Here is a 24,743-nt window from a genome sequence, read left to right on the forward strand (position 1 = left end):
AGGGGGAGAGGAAGGGAGGAAATTTGAGGGAGGGGGGAGAGGAAGGGAGGAAATTTGAGGGAGGGGGAGAGGAAGGGAGGAAATTTGAGGGAGGGGGAGAGGAAGGGAGGACATTTGAGGGGGGGAGAGGAAGGGAGGAAATTTGAGGGGGAGAAGAAGGAAATGAGAGGGAGGGGGAGAAGAAGGAAATGAGAGGGAGGGGGAGAAGAAGGAAATGAGAGGGAGGGGGCGAAGAAGTAAATGAGAGGGAGGGGGAGAAGAAGGAAATTGACGGTGGTAGGGGGAGAGATTGACATCCATCACACACACACACACACACACAATGCACCCCTTGCACACAGAAAAACACAATGCATTACACACAGACACACATACACAAGCAATGCATCCCTTACACACAGCAACACACAATGCACCCCTTCCACACACTCAGTGCATCCCTTACAGATACACACACTGCATCCCATACATACCAAACTCACCTTGCAGCCCTTACACATACAAACACAGATTCACACAATGCATTCCTTACACACATCAGGACATCCCCCCCCCCCCCACACCCCTGTGAACAAACTCATTGGTGGAACATGAAGGTGGACCCTGGGACCCAGACCTTGAGCTGTGTAAAGGGCCCTCAAAAAATGGAGCTGCTTCTCGTTCTCCCAGAACATTGATTTTTGTGACCACAGTTACATACCGCCTCCAGAGAGCCTGTTCTACACCAGACCAGTGGAGCCAGACAGCAGCTGAAGCCCATCATCATCCTCATCTGGTTGTAAGTAGGCAATCTAGTTTATTATTCGTGGCACTAATCTTTAATTTACCTCACATTAAAGGGACACTATAGTCCCCAGAACCACTGCAGCTTAATGTAGTGGTTCTGGTGTCTATAGCCTGTCCCTGCAGGCCTTTTATTGTAAACACGGCGGCACTGCAGCACTGTGTTAGTTAACATGGCAGATCATAGGGGGGGGGGGGACTCGGGTGCAGGCGCCGGGGGGCCCAGACCTTGAGCTGTGTCAGGGGCCCCAAAATTTCTGATGGCAGCCCTGATTGCGAGGGCACCTTCACCCTGGGCATGCCCATAAAACAACAAGAATATTATTTTCAAAAACATATTGTATAGCCATTCAGTTATAGTACATGTCTATCCCTGAGATATATCTTAGGTGCTTGCTGATCATTGTGATTTTGGTAGTATTTGACGTGCAATTAGACAAAACCATCAGCCCAGTCTAATTAAGTACTAAACTTGCTCATTTACGACAATGTTCGTCCATCCGTATCTTCGCTTCTGGAGAAAAATTAAAAAATACAAGCCACATCCCGAGGAGAAACCAGAGGGGATTTAAATCTATTTTAATCTTTGATGATTGTTAATTCTGGTAATCACGTAAACTACTTCTTGGCTTACCAATGTAAAGCATGAGAACGTCCAGCATCTTAAAACTACACCAGCGACCACTGAACAGTCCTTATTTAGGTCCCAAATCCCTCTGTCCCTCTTTTCTATCCTAATACCCTTCTTTTCTATGAGCTCCGTATTGTTAGAGTGTATAACAGAGCTCCACAGCAATAATACTCCCAGTAATGTGTCTGAGTGTATAACAGAACTCCACAGCAATAATACTCCCAGTAATGTGTCTGAGTGTATAACAGAGCTCCACGGCAATGATACTCCCAGTAATGTGACTGAGTGTATAACAGAGCTCCACAGCAATAATACTCCCAGTAATGTGTCTGAGTGTATAACAGAGCTCCACGGCAATAATACTCCCAGTAATGTGACTGAGTGTATAACAGAGCTCCACAGCAATAATACTCCCAGTAATGTGTCTGAGTGTATAACAGAGCTCCACGGCAATAATACTCCCAGTAATGTGTCTGAGTGTATAACAGAGCTCCACGGCAATAATACTCCCAGTAATGTGACTGAGTGTATAACAGAGCTCCACAGCAATAATACTCCCAGTAATGTGTCTGAGTGTATAACAGAGCTCCACAGCAATAATAGTCCCAGTAATGTGTCTGAGTGTATAACAGAGCTCCACGGCAATAATACTCCCAGTAATGTGTCTGAGTGTATAACAGAGCTCCACAGCAATAATACTCCCAGTAATGTGTCTTAGTGTGTAACAGTGCTCCACAGCAATAATACTCCCAGTAATGTGCCTGAGTGTACAACAGAGCTCCACAGCAATAATACTCCCAGTAATGTGTCTTTAAACTACATTAGAAGTGTTTAGAAATCAGACAGTAAATAAGAAACATTGTTCTTCTTCTAAATTACATTTTAAATTAGTATAAATTGTTATTAAATCACCTAATATTTCTCAGAACAGCCACGCCCCTGGCCACATACCCAGCCAACTCCTAAAATGTCACTCTTTTCCATTTGAAATGTCGGGAGGTATGACCATGTTCCCTGTTAATGCCCGCTTACCTGGGTCCCACACTAAGCTCTGATACTCCTTTGTTATGCTTTGGCTGAGAGAGTCAGCTGACTGATTTAAACCAATGACTGACATTCAATACGGTGCAATTTGCACAGAATTAACATTAGCCAGCCCTAAACTCGAGTTCCAGGCTGGCTTATGACACATCAATGACACTGCCGAAGGTGGTATATGTGCAGCAAGTCATAGCGAAACACTGCACATAACACACTCCAGGCACCATAACCACTTCAAAACACTGGTGCTTATAGTAACCCTTTAAGTAAAATATTAAAATTGTGTCAATGTACATACATTGCATTGTTTTTGGAACAGTAGTACATTTTTTTTGTCATGTTCCATGTTGATGTGCTAGCTTTGCTTCACAAATAAATGTTTCACTGTTTGATTTAAGAGCAAATAACTTGTTTAATTAATTTAGAGTAATGAAACACTCTAAGCACCATAACTACTATGGTGAGCTGCCATGCCCCCCTCTCCCCCCCATCATCATAAGTAGTTAAACCTTTCTAAATAAATACCTCCACTTACCTGATACAGTTTTTTCCTTTATCCCAAGTCAACTTGGTTATTTTAATCGGAATTTTGCAACTTGGTTAGCAGCTCACTAAATATTACAAAAACCCTTTGGTTTTATATTTTATAAAAAAAAGTTTACAATCCGTTTTGGCAGGTCAGCCTTTATTTGGAGACGCACGGCGCTCACAGTAGGTCTGCAATCCGCGCACGTTGTTACATGTTTGCTCAATGTTTTGCGTGGGCTGCCGGTTGCTTAGCAACTAATGCTGGGCCTACCATTCGATAGTGTATGGGGTCACCCTCGCTGGAGATCCTCACATTTCATGGGAAATGCCAGAATTCAATCCAGATGCGGGGATAAGACGTAGGCAAGCCCTCCAGATGCATTCACTTAACACCTGGTTTTCTAAACAATGTGCCTCGCTCTGTGCCTCTCCACTGAAAATACCGATTATCTTATATCAAAGTCGCCTGCAGCGCGGATTGGGAAGCTTTGATACTTGTGCTGCGCAGCGCTTAGCGAAAATCCCAGCAGCCTTAGCCAGCAGCATGTGAAAGAATGATGGAATTTATTCTCCAAACATCAATTGTCCTTTTAATTCTTGTGTTATTAAAGGCTGATCTACTTTTGCATAAGTGAAAAGGTCTGCTTTAAATTATTTTATTTATATTTAATGTATTTATTAACTCTTCTCTTGATTCTCCACAATTCCCAGTCTTTAGAATAATAATAATAATATATATATATATATATATATATATATATATTTTTTTTTTTTTCTCAAAGTGATCTTTATTCCACAAATCCCTAGACTTCAGGACTTTATGGGCACAGCATGGGTTTCTGGGTGTTGTAGTTCATTTGTTCTTGTGTGGGAAAACTAAACGATGAAATACAATTCCCAGAATGCTTTGTTACGCAGCTCAGTAACATCACAACGAGATGGACGGTCAGAAAGTGAATTATGAATCAAAATCATATATTCTTAGAAATAAATATATATATATAAGCACATAATTTGTAACCCTTTTAAATGGTCCCTTCTACCCCCAGCGCAGAATTTTGAGAAAATTATTAAACATTTATTGCTTGTACTGAAAGTAACTCTGTTAGCAATTAACTTCCAAATTACTCTTGTGCCATGTTGCAAACTTAACCACTTCAAAGGCAGGAAGTTAATTTGCATAAAATGCTGTATGATGTAACCATCTTTGAATATCTCGTAAACTAGAAAAACTGATGTTTTTCAGATTTAATTTGAACAAATTTTGATAGTCGAGCCGGAAACCGATCTGGAACTCTGGATTACTTGACTCTGTCTTACAGGGTATTAAAGGGTTACTCCAAGCACCATGACCACTGCAGTAACTTGAAGTGGTTATTGTACCTGGAGCCTGTATGTGCAATGTTTCACTTCGAAACTTTGAACATATAGAGTTTAACCCCTTTGCTGCTGGAAGTGTAACTCTGCCACCGCCAGCGTCATAGGGGAGTCACTAGCCAGTCATTAGCCATATTGCTATGAACAGAATTGCATTCGTTGGCTGAGAGCTCATCCCACACCGTGCCAGCACCAGACGAGAAAGTGGAAGAGACCTGGCTGGCGTGGAGGGGAGGTGGGAGAAGGTGGGCCTACAACTATCTCCAGAATCAAGTATGTTAAATGATGCCAGGCCGATGGAGAGATAATCTGATATCCTCAGCAAGGCTACAACTGCCCATGTGGGGCCCTGGTGCCTTTGGCCCTCTGTCCTCAACCAGGTTGCTGAAGTGGTCAGTCTGTCCTTGAAAATGTCTTGCCCCTTTACCAGGAAATGGGGGCCAGGGTACTCCTAGCATCATAACCTCTACAGCTAAATGAGTAACCCTAATATACTCCTTGTGATCAGTACAGTTAATCATGGTGGTTGCTTTGAGATTTCAGTTGTGATTAATTCATTAAATTCACGTTAGGAGCACGTGAATTCCTCATACTACCGGGCAGTGCTGTCAAACTCCTTGCCAACAGAATTCATGTTGTTTTTGAAGGAGTGTGCGTGGAGGAGGGGGGGGGGGGGGGGGAGGGGCAGATTGTTCCTACTGGTTCAGTCAGTACAGGTATGAAGAAGGTTAATTGTGACAGGCATTTTAACTACGTCATGCTGTTCATTAAGGGACTTACCCCAGAAACTGGGAGAGTTGCCATGTAGGAAGTTAATGAAAACTTGATTATCCCGATCCTTCTCTTATTAACAGATGTGAGAGAGAATGCAGAATTATATCACATGCTCAAATTTGAGATGTTCCTTAAGGCAGATCTGTCACTTTATCAGTATTTCAGGAAGACATAATCTTTCTGAACTAGCCGATTGAAATTCCAACACAATCCATAGATGCCATAAGACAGAGTAGGGACTATTTTGTCTTATGGTAAAGCCTGAGGTTGACAAAAGTTGACGAAGGCAGATCACGTTTGTCCAATACCAGCAGCTGGATTCAGTCTATGAAGTGTCACGCAGGATCATCCTTAGACCTTAGTGTTGCACTCTCGTGCATGTGCGAAAGTCCAACAGTGACATTCCTCTTGTCAACTAAAGACCCAAGAGTCGAAGACGACCTGCAATGTGAAGATGGCAGTGGCCGTGATGAACAGCCTGAGTTTAAGGAACACTATAGCGTTCCGAATACAAAAATGTATTCTTAAATCTATATTGTCCCTTCTCCAGCAATGTCACGGTGATGGAGGACCTAATACACACTCCGTGAAAATGCACGAAACGTACCTCTGGTGGCTGTCTGGAAGATGAGAGCAGTAGGTGGGGCTGGCCCAAATTGATATTACTAATGGGGAAGTGTAGTCAGGTGTTAAATTGTATCACAATTACTTTCATGTTTAGTTCAGCCATTTTACATACAAAAAATAATAAATCATTTATGAATAGAAACAAATAGTTTTTATGTATGTATGCATTCATTTCTGGGGGATTATTCAATAAACAGTAAATTAACAACAAAATGTTAATTTTGACATCAGTGGCCAAGTTGGAGTACCCATTGTCTTTTGCCTGTGACCATAATTATTAGCAAAATCTGCTTTAGAGCCGCAAGCATGTAATCCTTCCCCCCCCCCCCCCCAACTTTTCTTCACTAATATAAACCGGTCTGCACACTGTCTTCCCCCCTGTGTCCTACTGGAACAGTAAGAGCCTTGGCTTGGTGCACAAGGGTGTGTTTTAATGCAAGTATTTCTGATTTAGCTGAAATACTCATATTTTCCTTGATGGCTTTGCATTGCTCTGTTGATGCAACAAGCCATCTGAAATCCCCTCATTCCTGGCATGTTTCCAATTAACGCAGGCCGAACATACAGCAGATCCTGCCCAATTTCTGGAAGCAGTCCTCATGTGTTTTGTGCACGTAAAGCACACACAGATTTGGGAATTATAAAAAAAAAACAATGATGTACGTTTCACAGGAACCTAACAAACCGTTACGATGCTCTACTCCAGGAATAGGCAACTATCGGCACTGCAGATGTTTTGGACTACGTCTTTGCCAGCGTTATGGTAGATGTAGTCCACAACATCTGGAGTGCTGAAGGTTGCCTACCCCTGCCCTACTCTAAATAACGCTCTCCTGCAGCCAAGGGATTAGATGGAAAATTTATCTTAATTGCTTATAAATAGCCGGTTCATTCGTACATTGATTTCCGTGAGACGGAATGGACCTGTCGTCTTTTAGGACCAGTGTTCTAACAGCAAATTACAAATAAAAAGTCACAAGGGACCAATGATTTGCCAATCCATCACCCCGAAAAGTGATCCCAGTTCCAATCTGTGCACCTCATTCACCAGCACGCCCTAGCTTAAAAACACTCTGACAGGGTAATTCACAAAAGTGAGAATACCAAGTAATGTTCACATTCAAGGCCAAATAGCCGAACTGGAAAAAGTCTTTGTGACGAGAGCAATCTCGCCACATTGCATTGGAGAAGCCTGGTTGCCCGCCTGCTGCCTTTGGACTATGGACCAGACTTTTAAAAGACTTATTTTCCCTGCAGAAAGGCTTATTTGTGCCTTTCTGCCGGGGTGTTCGGTAGATTTTATCTACCGAACCAACTACCGAATGCGCGACCACCTGGGAGCTGAAGTGTGCCGCCAATTGACCACCATGAAGCTGCGGTTAACCGCAGCTTAATTGACGAATGCAGGGTGGTCTTTGTTCATTTACCGAACACGTGGCGGCGGACATCTTAAAAGTCCTGTACGGCCAGCGGTGTTCGGCACTTAAACTATGGAACTAAAAACGGACACTTATTTGCACGAACACCGCTGAGCCGTCTGCCGCCTGGTTCCTGTTCGTACAGTTTAACGAATACATGTCTATTCGCATGGGCGTCCACAGGGGGGAGCAAGGGGGGGCACTTGCCCCCCCACACCCCTGGATTTTTAAGCTTGTTCTGCTCTTTTGGTGTGATTTTAAATGAACTGCAATACCGGCGCCGGCCAGTAGGTGTATGGAGAGAGACAGGGAAAGGAAGCTGCATCTATCCCTGCTTCTCTCTGCTGAGTGTAACCGCAGGGGGGCAACACATGCAGGCAGAGACAGCCTACAGATCAGGTAAGTGAGGGATGGGGTGGGGTGGGGGTTAAAATAGCCTATATATTAGGGGAGTATGGCATGGGGGGGTAGCCTATGTATTAGGGGAGTATGGCATGGGGGGCAGCCTATATATTAGGGGAGTATGGCATGGGGGAGTCAGCAGCCTATATATTAGGGGAGTATGGCATGGGGGGGGGGCAGCAGACTATATATTAGGGGAGTATGGCATGGGGGGGCATCAGCCTATATATTAGGGGAATATGGCATGGGGGCAGCAGCCTATATATTAGGGGAGTATGGCATGGGGGGGCAACAGCCTATATATTAGGGGAGTATGGCATGGGGGGCAGCAGCCTATATATTAGGGGAGTATGGCATGGGGGGGGGGCAGCAGCCTATATATTAGGGGAGTATGGCATGGGGAGGCATCAGCCTATATATTAGGGGAATATGGCATGGGGGGGCAGAAGCCTATATATTAGGGAAGTATGGCATGGGGGGGTAGCAGCCTATATATTAGGGGAGTATGGCATGGGAAGGGGCAGCAGCCTATATATTAGGGGAGTATGGCATGGGGGGGAAGCAGCCTATATATTAGGGGAGTATGGCATGGGGGGTAGCAGCCTATATATTAGGGGAGTATGGCATGGGGGGGCAGCAGCCTATATATTAGGGGAGTATGGCATGGGAGGGAGCAGCAGCCTATATAGGAGACTTGCATAAATACTGGGCGGGTAGCCCTGAATAAACCAGACCACTGCTTGACTCTCAACACGGAACTCTGTCTCGTCTTTGGGGGGATTCACTGTATGCTGATAGAGACTGATTGCCAGGAGTGTAAGCCGCTTGGGAGCTTTTCCTGTTCGTCTGCTAGCAGCTATTCGTGAGGTTCCAGTTCGGGAGTTTGGAGTGCTACCTTATTCCCTTGTATGCAGTTCGGGAGTCTGGTGTATTCCCTTGTATCCAGTTCGGGAGTTTGGTGTTTTACTGAAGCTGCCTTTATATCTGAAAGGGGGATATCGCCTAAACGGATTTTAACCCCTTGTCTGCTGAAACGGTCGGTTACAGTCTTAAAGTCAGTTCAGGTTTCAGTTCAGCTACCCTGGTCTTAAAAAGGGACACTGTAGTAACCAAAACAACTTTAGCTTAATGACGCAGTTTTGGTGTATAGATCATGTCCCTGCAGTCTCACTGATCAGTTATCTGCTATTTAGGAGTTGAATCCCTTTGTTTATGCAGTTCTAGTCACACCTCCCTGCATGTGACTTACACAGCCATCCTAAACACTTCCTGTAAAGAGTCATCTAATGTTTACACTTCCTTTTTTGTAAATTCTTTTAACTGTAGAATGTCTTATTTCCTGCAGTGTTAATAGCCTGCTAAACCCGGTAAGAGCCTCATGTATGTACTTAAAGTTCTAATTACAGAGCAGGAGATAAAAACGTTTAAAGGCAAAGGAGGTGTGGCTAGGACTGCATAAACCAGTAAGACTGCAGATGCATGCTCTATACACTAAAACGGCTTCAGCTAAAGTTGTTTTGTGACTGTAGTGTCCCTTAAAATTTTAAGTTCAAACTTTGAATTCTCTCTTTAGTAAATTACCCTATTAACCCCTTCACGACGGGTGACGGACGAGGTCCGTCATCCAGGGGATACCCTTAACGACGGATGACGGACCTTGTCCGTCACGTGGTAAAATTAACCCCAGATCGCCGCAATCGCGGCGATCGTGGGGTTAATGGTGCTCCAGTCTGCCTCTGCATTAGAGGCAGACCGGGAGCACCGGATCGGGCTGCCCCTGTACATGTGCCCGCTCTGACAGCATGTCTGAGCGGGCACATGTGCTCTGCATACTCACCTCCGCCTCCCTGCACTTCCGGGTTCAGTGTGAAGTGCAGGGAGACGGATCTTCAGTGATCCTGCCCCCTGGTGTTAAAAAAATAAAGTACAATTAAAATCCCACCCCCCTTTACCCCCCCTTTACCCATATTAATAAAAAATTAACCCCTTCCCTGCCAATTGATCACTGGCTACAGTGATCAATTGGCAGGGATTACGTTTTAATATGATCTGATTTTTTTTTTTTAACCCCTGAGGGTTAATTCTTTTTTTTTTTTAACCCTCAGGGGTTAAATTTATTTTATTAATTAATTTAAATATTTTAAAATGATACATTTAGCTAGCTGGGAGGGTGGAAGTTAGCGGGGAATTGGGGGAATTAGTGTTAGGCTAACTAGGGGTTAACGTTAAAAAAAGTTTTAAAATAAGCTTTAAAAAGTTAAAAAATTAAGTAAAAAAAAAGCTTTAATAACGTTTAAGTAAAAAATTTAAAAAAATAAACACTTTACCCAGTCCAAATAAAAATTAACCCCTTCCCTGCCAGTCTATCACTGCCTACAGTGATCAAAATACAGATCACAGTATTATACTGTGATCTAATTTTTTTTTAACCCCTGACAATTAACTTTTATTTATTTGTTAACCCTCAGTTAGGGGTTAACGGTAAAAGAAAAAGCTTAGAAAAATGTTAAATCTGTAAAAAAAAGTTTTACGAAAGTTTAGGAAACTTTAAAAAAATTAATAAGCAAAACAAAAGTTTAAAAAATAGTTTTAAAAAGTACAAAAAGTTTTAAAAAGTTAAAAAATTAATTTAATAACGCTCATTACCACTACACCTGGTACAAGCTAGCGGAAAAATGATCCCACGCTAAGGTTCAAAATATGCCTTTTGAAATACCCTGGGATGTCTTCTTTAAGAAATGGTATGGCTTTATGGGGTATTTGGTTTATATAGCCTGGTAAAATACTCTAAAATGGGACATGGGCACAGCGTAAAAATGTAAAGTTTGAAAAAAAATGGAATGGCTGTGTCCCAAATGTGCCCCTCCGATGTCCACATATACCTGGTAAAGGTACATACGGGGGTATTTTTGTACTCAGCCGACATAGCTGAGCAACATATAAAGTATTATAGAGTGGTGGTACACATAAGGTTTGCAAAATATACTGTGCAAACTCACTTTGTGTGTCAAAAAGGCAGAAAAAACGCTTATGACCACTACACCACTACACCTGGTACAAGCTAGCGGAAAAATGATCCCACGCTAAGGTTCAAAATATGCCTTTTGAAATACCCTGGGGGTATTTGAATTTAAAACCTGCGAAGATGCTTGGAAATTGCACATAGGCCCAGCGTCAAAATTCAAAGTTCTGTAAAAACTGATATGGCTTGGTCTCCAATATGCCACTGTAGCTTCACAAAAATGCAATCCGTATGTAAAAAATGCACAAAATTATTTTTTACCACATACTTTGGCATGTAATGGTAAAAAAATGGGGGCATGTTAAGGCACAATATGCACCTTATGAGATACCCTGGAGTGTCTACTTTTACAAATCGTAGGCCTTTGTGGGGGTTTTTGAACAGCCAAACTGTTATAATACCCCAAATGGAAGCATAGGCTCATTAAATCCCTCTCTCAAAATTCTACTGTGAATACTGAAAAGGACAGGTCTCCTATATGGCACTGTAGCTTCACAAAATAGTGCCAAAGACATACAATGGGGGTACCGTTGTACTCCGCAGAAGTAACTGAACACATAATAAAACTTTGTACAGGAATAGCACACACCAACTTTACAAAATACACATGAGAAGTTCTTTGTTATACGTTTGTGTGCGAAAACCCCCAAAAAACACAATTTTACTCCAATATTTAGCAGAGGTTGGCGGTAAAATGGCTACGTAGAAAGTGTCAAAACAACCTTAGGTAAATAGCCTGTGGTGTCTACTTTATATAAATATATACTTTTGTGTGGCAATTTTGTTTTATTTTATGGCTATTAGGCTTACAAGACAAACATACCAAATTCTAAAATCGCTCCACATAAAAAGTTTATTTTACTCCTTGTGCTTTGTGACCTGTAACTACCAAAACAAACTGAAAATCCCAGACACATTATATATTCTGTAAATCAGAACAACTAAATGAATTTATTTATTTATTTTTTTTTTTTTAAATCTTTATTTTGGTCGTGCATTTATGAAAATCACAAACAAGCTTTCTATAGGTCACAACATCATGGACGAGTTTCAGTACAGTATGTTTAAAACTTGAAGTGACATTTGAGGAACATGCACATTTTTTATATTTATGCTTAAACAGGTTTTAACCATTTAGTTGCAACTGAAAAGTTCCGCTAGGCATGAAATAATGGTGGGTAACTTAAAATGTTAACGTTGAGCTCGTTTAAATAATAGGTAAAATATGATAGCTTAGACTATGCGGCTAGACGTAGTAGGCTTGTTACACATTGCTATGAGCATCAGGAGAGAGATTGCTTGGTGAGGCAAGTTTTTATCCATAGCCCAGCACGTCTTTAAACTGCAATATGGCAATAAAATATGTTAGGTACACATGTCTGCACAGTTGGGGCATGCTTGGAAGAAAACATGCTGCACATTTTTAGGTAATAGGCAGGATAACGTATATAGGGGCACAGTGGGTAGATTAACTTGGAAGGGAACTAATGAAGGTATCATTACACTGTGGAGTGCAGCTAGATTGGCTTGGCTGGATTGAGCAGTACATTTACCCAAAGAACACCAGGTGGTAACTTATTATGCGGTTAACCGAACAGGATTAGGGTCATTAGCTATGTCGTGGGTGCTGCTCTCATGGGCGTTAAGTGCTGATGAGCTGTGTGGCATATTTGTTATGGTGCCAGGTATTGCATTCTATATTTACCGTAACCTATGTGGGATTGACTGCACCTGCCAGATGGTTGGGTCGTTTAGGCATTGGCTAGCATAGCAGAGACCTGCAGGCAACTACACATTACACATTAATATACTGAAGGTGTTGCAACTTATTACAGGAGATCAGTTGATTATAGCTGTAGGGGCTGTGTGTTGCAGCCGACATTCAGCAAGTCCTCTGATAAAATATTACCGGACATCAGGTAAGTCACCACGAGACCTAGCTGGACTCAGAGTGCCAGGAAGACAGGAGGCAACATGAGGTTGTGAGACAACAGTTCCACATCCAGCAGAGTAAGATGGAACCCCCTGCAGTATCCATGTCACAGTCCACAGTCACCCTATGCCCTGTATCGGTAGGGCATAGTCTTTGCCCGCACTGGGGCATGTCAAGTTTTGAGCATCTGATGATAAGCGGTGTGGCCTGGTGACCAGGGATCGGTCTCTCCGTAGCTTGTCGGGCTTGAGCTTGTTCCCTGTCGTTTCTCGCCTCTGTGCCGCTGCTGGTGGGTCTTTGCCGGGTTGGCGTTTGGCAGAGCCTCGCTGAGGTGGGCAGGCGGGTCTGTGTTGGTGCTGGGCTATTGATTGGGTGTGTGCCCGGTCCAGTTGAGTTCTCCGACCATAGGGGGATCTGCTGCTCCGGTCAGTAGTGCTAGCCCGCAGTTTAGCGTGTGAGGTTGGGCGGTGTTGCAGGCCCTTCGGGCGCAGAGGTTTGGTCGCAGTGGCCATTTTATGCGCTCCACATGGATGTGTAGGTGAGTGGGTGCCACGTTTAAGTGTGGTGCGCTGATGTAAGCGCCTCTCGAGTTTGTTCCAAAACGCCCTGAAGATCGCATCCAGCCTTGCGGCGTAGTCAGTGTGTTCCGAGTGGTTGTCACTTGGGTTCCCCGTGCTCACCCTGCGCTGCGCGGAAGCTACTGCGGCAGCGGTTTCAGGGGCATCCTGGGTTCGTTGGGTTACAGGCTGAGTCGTGGGGGTTATCGTCCCCAGCGAGGACCGGGATAACCCCCACCGGTCCGGGGGGGGGGAGTAGGGCTGAGATGGGTTCAAGAATGTGAGCGTGCGCCCTGCCGGGGGATCGGCCGACTCCCCCAGGCTCCAGGCCCCGCTCTGGAGTAGGCCGCATGGCCGGTTGTAGAGATCGCTTGGTGTACCGGGTCAGGAAAGGTATCCCTCAGTTCCCCGTTTGATTCCGCATCCGTTTCTGAGCTCCAGGAGCTGCTGAGGCTATTGTCTCGGTCCGAAATAATGTATTTGCACCCGCTGGTGCAGGAGCTCTTAGAAATCTCGACCGGCCATCTTGGCTGTCAGGCCCCGCCCCCCTAAATGAATTTATTTTTAATTACTTTCCTTAACCTGCACTAATTAGGCACACATTATGATTGCAAAAACTGTAAAAAAAACAACAATATTTTTCATTTTTTTTTGCATTTTTCTGTATTTTTTTTATAATAAGTAAGCATTTATATATATATATATGTTATATCAAATTAAAGCCCTTTCTGTCCTTTAAAAAACAGTATATAATGTGTGCCGGTGCAATAAATGAGAGAGATGCAAATTGCAGTTGAACGCAAACAGCAAGAAAATGCAAAAATAGCTTGTGTCATTAAGCGTAAGTCAAGCTTCTGAAGCTGTGTCCTTAAGGGGTTAAATAGAAAGAGAATGAATCACGGGCAAGGAAATGCATATACAGGCTTGTTCAATAAAGGGAGAATTGCTGTTTTGGCCTTAAATTTGAAATTAACTTTGAGTTTACAACAATTCTCACCTTTATGGATAACGCTTGTTAATACATTATCTATATAATGTACAGCCCATTGTACAGCGCCATGGAATTTGCTGGCGCTACATAATAAATAAAATAATAATAATCAATAATAATAATAATGTGTTAGAAAATAGAATGGACTAATTCTTGTCTGTATTATATCTTGAAAAGGGAAAGTAAAACAGTTTTGTTTGTGTTTGTTACTTTTTACTCAACTAGTTAAACTATTTTAAAGTTTTTAAAGTGGCTTTTCTCTTTAGAATGGGACACAATGAATATATAAACGCAACATACAGACAGCGTTCCAAGATATGCAGCAATACAGTATTAAACATGACAAACGCTCAAGTCTCACCTTTTAACTTGTTTGATGATTGCGTTTATGAGTCCTGCTCAAGACGCCATATAGGTTATTTTTTTAGTTTATAACTTTTTTTCCAAGACCACCCAGCACCAACTGAAAAAGCTGCGAAATTTCCATATTTGTCAACATTAGAAAAAAAAATTCCAGAGACACATTTTGGTGTTAAGTTTGCTTACAGACACACACTGATACACTCAAACACACAGAATAGCACATGCAGATGCGCACACGCAATGACACTCACAGATACACACAGAGGCACACTAACACACACACAAACACGGAAATTAACATGCAGATACACACAAAAAGAAAAATGAAAACACATGCGACAACACTGGCTGCCCCAGTGGAATTTCTGCCCATAGAATGCAGGACATATCCCAGGACTTATTTGACAGCTGCTCAAAGCATGGGACGTTCCAGAGAAATTCAGGACAGTCAGCAACTATGATTATTCACTGAGCTAAAATTGTAATAAGACAAATAAGGTTATTCATTCACTAAACCATTCATTCACTAAACAACCATTCATTTACTAAGCAAATTGTGGGCCTAAAATGTGTTCTTTCCTATCCAGTTCCTGCTAATTGCACGGATAGCTCTGGAAATAAACCGGGGAGAGTTTTTCTTGGGTTTTAAGATTTGTATTTTAACATATTATAGCAATAAATGTGTGGAATGGGGTATAACAGTATGATTGGAATTGGTGCTTTGTGTAGATTAGATTTTGGACCCACTCTAGGGGATTCTTCTGAAACTGAAATTCTAAGCAGGAGTCCCCTTGCGCTGTCCTTCTTACTGTCAGACTGTGGAATAACAATTTGACACTTGCCTGGCTGCATCGAACGCCCGCTTTGCTTCCAGTCTGAATGGACAAGCTGAAGACGACGTTGATAGAACTCTTAATTAATTAAGTTTGGACATTGTCCGCTGAATGTCGCATGGGGACATCTGGTACCATAACCATTACAATACACGTAAAGCATTCATCTTTCAGGAAGGAGTTAATAACCATATTATGCATTCCGAGCCCCCAATATAAGTGGGGGAGGGTAAGGGGGGCTCGCTTAATTGTACAGAAACTGATGCGGAAGCATTTACAAGTCCTGCTTGCAATGTACAGGCGATGGGAAGATACTCATCCAAAGCGTTTATTGTAAAAATGCTTTCTGGAATTGGAAGGATGTATCGCTCGTATGAACATAACATGTATCTCTAGTACCAGAACATGTATCTGCAGCGATTGTGTGCACATGGTGTTCAGCCAGACGCTCTGTTTGTGTTTACATGCGAGCAAAGCAGATTCCTGTGGCTCTGTTTATTGTATTTGGAACGTCGCCACGGCAGATTGTCATACTTGGAGGGGCGACAGGAGTGGGAGGATGTTTTGAGACAGAGCTTAGAATTAAATAAATAAAAAAGAATATATGGCTTTATTATTTGGAAAAAGGTGCACTTAAACAAACTTATTTTTTCTTGGTTCACCCTGTGTATGTTGGAAGGTTTCACTCACTAAGCAGTGAATTTAGAACACAAACAATGTGTCTTATTTACTCAGACTGCTTTCTAAACACATTTTATTGCAGTTTAAAGACACATTACTGGGAGTATTATTGCTGTGGAGCTCTGTTATACATTCAGACACATTACTGGGAGTATTATTGCTGTGGAGCTCTGTTATACACTCAGACACATTACTGGGAGTATTATTGCTGTGGAGCTCTGTTATACATTCAGACACATTACTGGGAGTATTATTGCTGTGGAGCTCTGTTATACATTCAGACACATTACTGGGAGTATTATTGCTGTGGAGCTCTGTTATACACTCAGACACATTACTGGGAGTATTATTGCTGTGGAGCTCTGTTATACACTCAGACACATTACTGGAAGTATTATTGCTGTGGAGCTCTGTTATACACTCAGACACATTACTGGGAGTATCATTGCTGTGGCGCTCTGTTATACATTCAGACACACCAACTATATGGAGCTCCTAGAAAAGAGGGGCATTAGGATATAAAACAGGAGCAGAGTTATTGGTGCCCAAAATAGGGATTGTCCCTCATATACAGGGACACTTGGGAAGCATGCTGTTATATCCTGGGCAGTATGTCCACATGGTTGCAATCTGTTTTGTTTATCCATATGAAACAGTGTCAATCTCTGTGCATACTCTTGTGACATTAAATTGCTTGCCTTGTCATTGTGAAATTTCACTAAACAGTGAACAGCTGTAAATTGAAAAACAAATGCAAACTTCCGGCTAAAATAAGTGAGCCGTGACTTTAGCAGAGCTAGGATTTATTTTCCAAATCTTAATTTTTTTTTATAGTTTTAGCCTAAATCTTACACCTGTGTTTTTTAATTCACTGCAATAAATTTTTAGTGGATAAACCTCACTTCTCATTTTACCAAAATCACTGCTGCAGGTTAACATCTTATACCATAAACTCTTAAAGGGACTCTATAGTCACCAAAACAACTTTAGCTTAATGAAGCAGTTTTGATGTATAGCCCATGCCTTTGAAGTTTCACTGCCATTTAGGAGTTAAATCACTTTTGTTTCTGTTTCTATGCAGCCCTAGTCAGACCTTCCCTGGCTGTGACTCACACAGCCTGTATGAAAACCAAAAATCTTATTGTAAACGGTTTTATCTCCTGCTGTTTACATTTAATATACCGGGGGCTCATGTAGTGTCTAGCTAGCTATTAGCAGAGCAGAAGATCAGAAATTCTAAATTAAACAGAATTTCCAATAAAGAACATTTAAACATTAGATCTTTCTTTACAGGAAGTGTTTAGGAAGGCTGTGTAAGTCACATGCAGGGAGGTGTGGCTAGAGCTGTATAAACAAATTGATTTAACTCCTAAATGGTGGAGAATTGAGCAGTGAGACTACAGGGGCATGATCTCTACAGTGAAATCGCTTTATTAAGCTAAAGTTGTTTTTGTAACTATAGTGTCCCCTTAAGGTAAAAATAGATATACTTATTATTAATATTATAGTGTTCCTATATTTATATTTAAACTTACTGTTTAAATCATCACGTGCTAAAATAATTGACTGGCAACTTGAAAGGGAGACTTGAAGTGTAGGCAGTGCTACTTACACGGTCAGAATCTGCCGAACATTACCAGCACATGATTTGTCTAAGAGCAATAGAATGCCAGGAAGTGCCAGGTGAGGAGCTGATACTAACTGCCTTGATCCACACATGCCTTAATGAATCTGTGTGAATTTGTTAAAGTTACATAAGATCAATGTATTAAACTTGATTGTTAATTCTGTACTAAATTGCAGAAATTCACTATTTTGTAGATATACACAATGAAAACATGCATGCATTTAATTAGGCATTTTTCCATTGGGGTAAAACAGCTTGCAGTAGCTGTAGATATATTGTCTGCAGCCTTGCAATCCCTCCCCTTCTAACCCCGCCCAGACTTTCTGGGCAATTGCTGCCTCTTGAGTTTAGTTTCACTGAGCTAAACAAACCAGGAAGTAACAGGATCGGGTGTCTGATTGACAGCCAGGGGGTGTATCAAGGTTGATGTATAAAAGTATCAATTTCAATTGAAATCTGTACGTTTTGTAAAATAAAAAAAAAAGAGTACACACTTTTCATAAATAAAGTACTTCATGACGCTACAGTGCTTTGTGTGTGTGAGGGGAGTGTTCCTTTAAAAATAGCGGAACATTTTTCCATATAAACTCCATATTTAGAGCATAGCTGTTATATCTGTATATGCAGCGCATGCATGGATATGGAGCTTGAGACTTGCTACGAAAATCCAGGACCGCTGGTCAGTTCATATTGAGTATAATTGGAATCTGCAAGTAAAGGAAAACAAGAATACTGGCAAAAAGAAGAAAAAAAACTACTTCTGGAAATAGTTCAAATAATAAATCTTCCATTAATCACTGTGAATGCAAATTATTAAACGGGCAGGAGGAAAATGTGTTTCTCCTCATTCTGAAATCACCGATTATTTTCAAATTAAATGACCAGATGTTTGAAACTTTATATCACTTTATGTCATTCCTGAACTTTATTCTAGCAAGGAGCCCTGATAGGGAGTTCAGTGGAATTAACTCTCTAAGCAGAAAACCGGGGCCGGCAGGATGTTTTAAGGCTCACATAGAACATTAGAATGGGTGAAGCTTACAAATAAAAAGCCGAACCAATGATCCGTTTAGCTTTCTCTCTTAGAATGTAAAAAGGGCGACCATTAGTTGTTATAGAACCACAACTCCTATGATGCTTTATGAAATGTAAGGATATTAAAAGCTGGCCTGTAGGATGGCTCAATGCTGCCAGGGGTGTGAAGGATCGCCTCAGTCTCTGATACCAGGGACGTGGCATTTAGCTGAACTCATTTTAAGATGGTTCTGTCTACTTTGAGATGATTTTGCCCACTTTAAACTAGAGTCACCCCTTCCGACCTCTGGAGTAAGAGACAGGCAGCGGAGATGTCTCTTTCTCGAGACTTACCCTGTTTCCAGGTATGACAGTTGAGCAGTTATTGTGACATTGGGATGCACCGAGCAATCTGCTAAAACAGAAACATTTCTTGCAGCAAAGCATCCTGGTAGATGTAGTTGTAGAATAGCAGGAGAGCTTCCTGATGACCACTCCTGTCCATAGACTGGGATGTGTAAAATTGAGATATAAGAGTGGGCAGGTTCATTATCTGAATTGTTCACAGATGTATTTTTGAAGGGGGTCTATTGAACAATTGAATATGCACTTTTTGAGTAATTTCTAATCCCCCCCCCCCCCCAGTTGGAAAACCAGAAGAAAAATCTGGGACAGCAGCACGTGTCGCAAATAAGGACTGCTCCAGAAGATTGGGGACTCTTGTCAGTAATCTTTTCTGGATGAACCCCACTACTGTGAGAGAGCCCTGCCTTCAGACATTGCTGGGGTCAGTTCTGGGCACCCACTATATGTGGTCAGTGGTCTAGCCAAAGGTCTGGGCAAAGCTAATAGAAGGCTTCTTTGAGTAGGATTGGGAGTCCGTGGGGCAGGGAGTGGGTTAATATAAAGTTGTAACAGCTGTACTTAGGGAGAGCAGATAGGAGCATATTCCCTGCTTGTCATCTGGAGAATGAGATTATGGAAACCAAACTTTTATGTCCTCGGCTTACAGACAAGTTGTAAATACATGAAATTCTTCATCTCGCCCACACAGATTGATTACTTTCCAATCAAGAGAATCTGAGGTGTGTCACTGGCACTGCGGAAAGAGAGCAGTGTCCAAAGAAGGGGGGAGGAGGGTGGGTTAGCCACTCCGTGCATATTTCCATGTTTGTAAAAAGAATATAGATTAAATGTTATTTAGAACAAATAACTGCAAATTATAAAACAATAACATATACTGTAGGGTTGTACGAATTGGACAAAAAAAAAAGTCCAATTCAACCATTTGTCCAAAACCCGAATCGCTGGTCCATGTAATGGAAGAACGAGCTAATGAACGTATAGATCATATTCTTCCATGGGCTACTTGTCCATTCTGTCTTTTTTCTTAATTCTGGTCTTTTAGCTGCTTAGTAGATAGCTCCCTTATTTGGTATGTATAAGTCAAATCAATCCCAGAAAGGGGCAACCAGTAAACATCATGGCAAGAGGAGAACAAAACGGAGGCACACAGATATCGTTCTTTCAGCAGTTTAGTAGATAGCTCCCTAATTTGGTGTCCTTATATGGGATTACCATATTTAAAGGGACACTATATTCACCAGAACCACTACAGATTAATGTAGTTGTTCTTATGTCTATAGCATGCCCCTGCAGTGCTAGCACTGTAAACACTGCCACCTCAGAGAAAGGGCAGTGTTTACAATGTTGGCTAGTAACACCTCTAGGTGCAGTCACTCAGATGTCCACTAGAGGTGCTTTCTATTTCGGTGCTGCACGACATTCATCGTCTCCACGTTCTGCATATACAAACATGTGTTTCTAACACAGTGTTCCTTTAAGAATACCAAATAAATGAGTTATCTTTTACACACAGTAGCTCCCCAACTTGGTACCCATAAATATGGTAATCCTGATACGGGTACCAATTTAGGGAGTTGTGCGTAAACAGCTGACAGATTAAGCTCATTACTTAATTTGATTTCTCCAAATAAAAAAAAGAAATTGACCGAAAATATTAGGCAAATTCCTCCCTACCAAATCGTCAGTCAAGAACCGACATTTATTATCGTCCAAAACAATTGGGAAGAAACAAATTTGTTAAAACCATGCACAAGTCTAATGTAATGCCGTGCGGCGTGGGTGATGCTAGCGTGGCCGCTTGATATATCCCTCCATTCCTTGGGGTGTTTGAATCAAGGTTGCCAGATTTATATGTTTCACGGTATGCCTAGATATTTTGTATCTCGTCAGCAGTAGTTGTAAAGAGATGTCTGGGATTATAAAGATTGAATGTGACAAATCAGCCAACTAATCACGGCCAGGATCTCAGAAGAGTCCACCATGATTCATTATTTGGTTTCATGGGAGTCCGTGGATTAGACTTACCGCTGGGCAGCACTTTCAACACCTTCTCGAATGAATACAGAATGTACGAGGGTCCCGCAAAAACATGGCGATCTGGCAACCCTAAAGAATGTGTGTATACTGATCAGTGACGGGTTCTTTGCCTGCTCCCTCTTGTTACAGTGAGGACAATGATTCCATATTACATCAATGCAGCACGAGAGATCTGCGCTGCCCTGGGTTCAGATCTCCAGGTCTGCTCGCTGAACCTCCTGCTAATAGTTGTCTTTCAAAAAAACCTTGTTTTAGTATTAGCCCTGTATTCATTTTATTTGACGTTCTTCAGCCGTATTACAAGTGTATTGTTCTATTCTAATTGTTTAATGAGATTTGTGAAGGATTGTAATCCTGGAGCATACGAAATAAGATGATACGGTATGAAAAGCACCTAGCAGGAAATTATGGGAACTGCGTTTCAGTTGGAGAGATGCAATGGCCCATTTGAGTGAGCGAAAGCCAAGATCTGTTGTCGAGGATTAGAGCCCTTTAGCTAACAGAGTTCTGTATGTCTAACAAAATAATGAACTAGGAGCACCTTGCTCACACACAGCAATTATAGGGTTAAAGCTAATATTCTACATCAAAAAATCTAAACACAGAATGTCTCGGATGTTTGTTACAGACGTTAATAAAATGGTTTATATTCCGTTTAATGTATCGGAATCTTTATTCACATTTATTCACAAAACAATTTAAACAAACACCTGTCTGGGCGCCCTCTCTTAGAAGCCCACCTCTCCAGAGCCTCGTATTAGTTAAAGTGAGTGAATGAAATAATGAATTAAGCAAACAGTATATGGTTATGGTTTTGTTGTATTTTGTTTTTGTTATGAATCTTGTTTTCTGGTATCTGTGTATTAATAACTTGAAAATTGTACACAGTTTAATAAATATACTACGTGTTATCATTCTATGAACAGATTAAAAGAAACCAGAACGTTCAGATTTAATGTAAAGTTGCGTTTTGAAGACGGTTATTGAAAAGTTCTGATCAGGAGACTTGATTAGTTTATCTCAACATATGTTTATTGATGTTTTTACTAATAATGTTTTTGTTTTTCCAGCAGGATGCTAGGATTAAATTTGAATACAATGGAGAAAAAAGGTATGTTACCGAAAAGGGCATTTTTATTGTACTGATAATATGTTAACCCCTTGTTTGCTCGCCCACTTTACCCGATCTTCTTTCTCATACACGCCAATCTGCACGCTCTACCTGCTTTGTATTATACCGCCTTAAAAAGTAACAACGTGCATCTTTTCACGTAGGATGTTCCTATAAAAAGCTGTCCTAAAGCTGTGTGCAATAAAATGTAGCATTTCTGAAATAAGAAAAACATATGGAAATTCAACTTTCTATCAAAATGTTAATAAAATGCATAGAAATCCGTTTTATATAGGTGCTGATAAAACTTGCACAAATTAACATACATCAATCAAGGACCACTAAAGTTAACCAGACCCCACACCTCTAGTGGCTATCTTTCAGACACTCACTAGAGGCGCTGCAGCATTGAGAACAGAGTCAAAATCAGTTCTATATCAAATGTTGCTCCTAGTGATTGCTCTCACATGCACACTGGCATTTCAATGCTTCCCTACGGAGAAGCATTGGATTGGTTGAGTTAATCAATATTGATGTTTTTAGCCAAGGTGCTTAGTCGGCCATGAAGAGAGCAGCACAGTGAGAAGAGGTAAGTACATCTAGCCTTTCTCAAGTACTCGAAGAGGGCCAAACAACTAAACATCTACATTACATGTTTGTATTCGTAACGCTATAGTGCTCCTTTAAAACTATTCTAATAACAGATAGGTAATGTATTCATTGGACCAACCTCTAAAAGTTCAGCTGGAGTTACCACTGTCAAAATTTGGCAGCTTTGTTAATTTTTTTTCTTCACTGAGTTAACTGTTTAAGAAATGCATCAGAATTTTTACCAATAAATGTGATGTCAGCAGCCATTCAGAAGATTTGATTAAATGAGTTGAACTGATTATAGGGACACTGTAGACACGGTCTGATCCATCTCATTAAACTTGTTATAGTGACTGGAGTCACCTGGTACCGACATTTCATTTAGCATTAAACTGTTTTTAATTTTTTAATGTTAAACAAGAGTTCCCAGCAGTCCATTTCCTCTGTGCTGCTTTGGCTAATGAGGAAGTGTTAGCCTGAGCAGCAATGGACAGCTGTGATTGGCTGAGAGTTTCATCTGACTGCTTGTAGCCTATCAAAGCTCCAACTGACGGTATGAATGGGTATGTCAACAAGGAAGTGTGTAATTTCTCCCTTAGTCACACCTCCAGTAGGGGGCCACAGCGGGTGGCCAGGAACACTTATTTAGTGTTATACTGCTCTGAATGGAGGGACAGTGACAGGGGACTCAAGGCGCCACAGCCAACTCAAAGAGAATGATTATAGTGACTACAGTGTCTCTTTAACTCCCAGCATTAATCTGATCAAAGAAGGTGAGCAAGGTATTGATGATGCTGGTCCTATTTGTACCATAAGGAATCATTTATTAATAAGATGCAGATGATCTATAACTCCTTTATTTAAAAAACTAACAAAAATCTGCTAAATTGATTTTAGAAACAGCAGCTCAAGATAAATCTTTGAATAATATCCTACTGTAAAGCTATTTGATGATAGAACCACTTTAAGTTTGTCCCAAAGAGTACGTTAAAAAGCACAATTAGTTTGATCTTTACAAACTGTTAAATATGTCCTAGTTTCAGGGATCTGCCCCCTGAGTAATGTCACGTAACAGCACATCTAGCGTGAGCGATCCCATACGCACCACAAATCTGGCGTTCTCACAAGAAAGGAGGCTGTCTAGACATCGATTTCTCAGGGAAAGTGTGTGATGTCTCACAAGTGACGGGAGGGGGAGAATTAAACCACTAAAGTAAATAGTTCAAGAATTATTTACTTATTTTTTTTATGGCCTGCCTTGTAGCAGAGCAAAATTATAATATGTAGCATCCTTCAAGGTCAACACAGAGAAGAGACCTAGATCCAGATGGACTTCCCCCAAAGGTTAATTACCTTTTTATTTTTACTCGCTCTTCCACTAATATCACGAAAGCTGTGGAAATGTATGTATTGGGCAGAACACCAGATCGTAGAATCTAAAGAATTGTTCATCTTGGCGTCACTTGTTCGGCTTCCTACGCAATAATCATCTTGATTCAGTAACTGGCATAGTAGAACTCATTTCAACAACTTTACTGCATTTTGCGTCATTCTGATTTCTCTGCAGAACTACTGTAGATGGACATTATCCAAACACATACACAGTATTTTTTGTACTTACTGAAGATGGGCATTATCCAAACACATACACATTATTTTTTGTACTTACTGTAGATGGACGTTATCCAAAAACATACACATTATTTTTTTACATCCAGGGGCATCTTTAGAAAGTTGCATTCTGAAAAATGCCACCAGGTTCCTTAAAACAATCCAGTGAAGGACCCACAACAAATTATCTTGACAAACTATTGAGAATTTACCATATTCAGAGACACTGTAACTAGTAAGAAGGTGGCTCTGGACATGGGCCAAAAATACGATTGACCAGTAACTGTATATCATATCTATGGGTTGTTCAAGTTGGGCTATTATGTTTCGTGATGAAGGCTAGATGTCTCGTGGTGGCTTTTTGTCCTCCAGTTATGAATGAACTCACATGTCCCTGGCTTTTCTTTATTTTTAACGTTCGTTAG

The 24,743-nt window shown here is 41.3% G+C and overlaps 1 protein-coding gene across 3 annotated transcripts in view; it reads left to right on the forward strand.

Annotated features, from left to right (window-relative positions):
• The window catches only part of LOC134609190 (mitogen-activated protein kinase kinase kinase 3-like), a 123,608-nt gene that overhangs the window by 71,520 nt on the left and 27,345 nt on the right, over positions 1–24,743 (forward strand). For 2 of the 3 annotated variants that reach the window (XM_063452725.1, XM_063452727.1), the window contains exon 4: positions 22,076–22,116. In XM_063452725.1, the coding sequence (XP_063308795.1) occupies positions 22,076–22,116 (41 nt within the window). The remainder of the gene's footprint in view (positions 1–22,075; positions 22,117–24,743) is intronic. The other variant, XM_063452726.1, reaches the window with a different exon arrangement.

Source organism: Pelobates fuscus, chromosome 4 (genome assembly GCF_036172605.1).
Source record: "Pelobates fuscus isolate aPelFus1 chromosome 4, aPelFus1.pri, whole genome shotgun sequence".
Classification (NCBI taxonomy): Eukaryota; Metazoa; Chordata; class Amphibia; order Anura; family Pelobatidae; genus Pelobates; species Pelobates fuscus.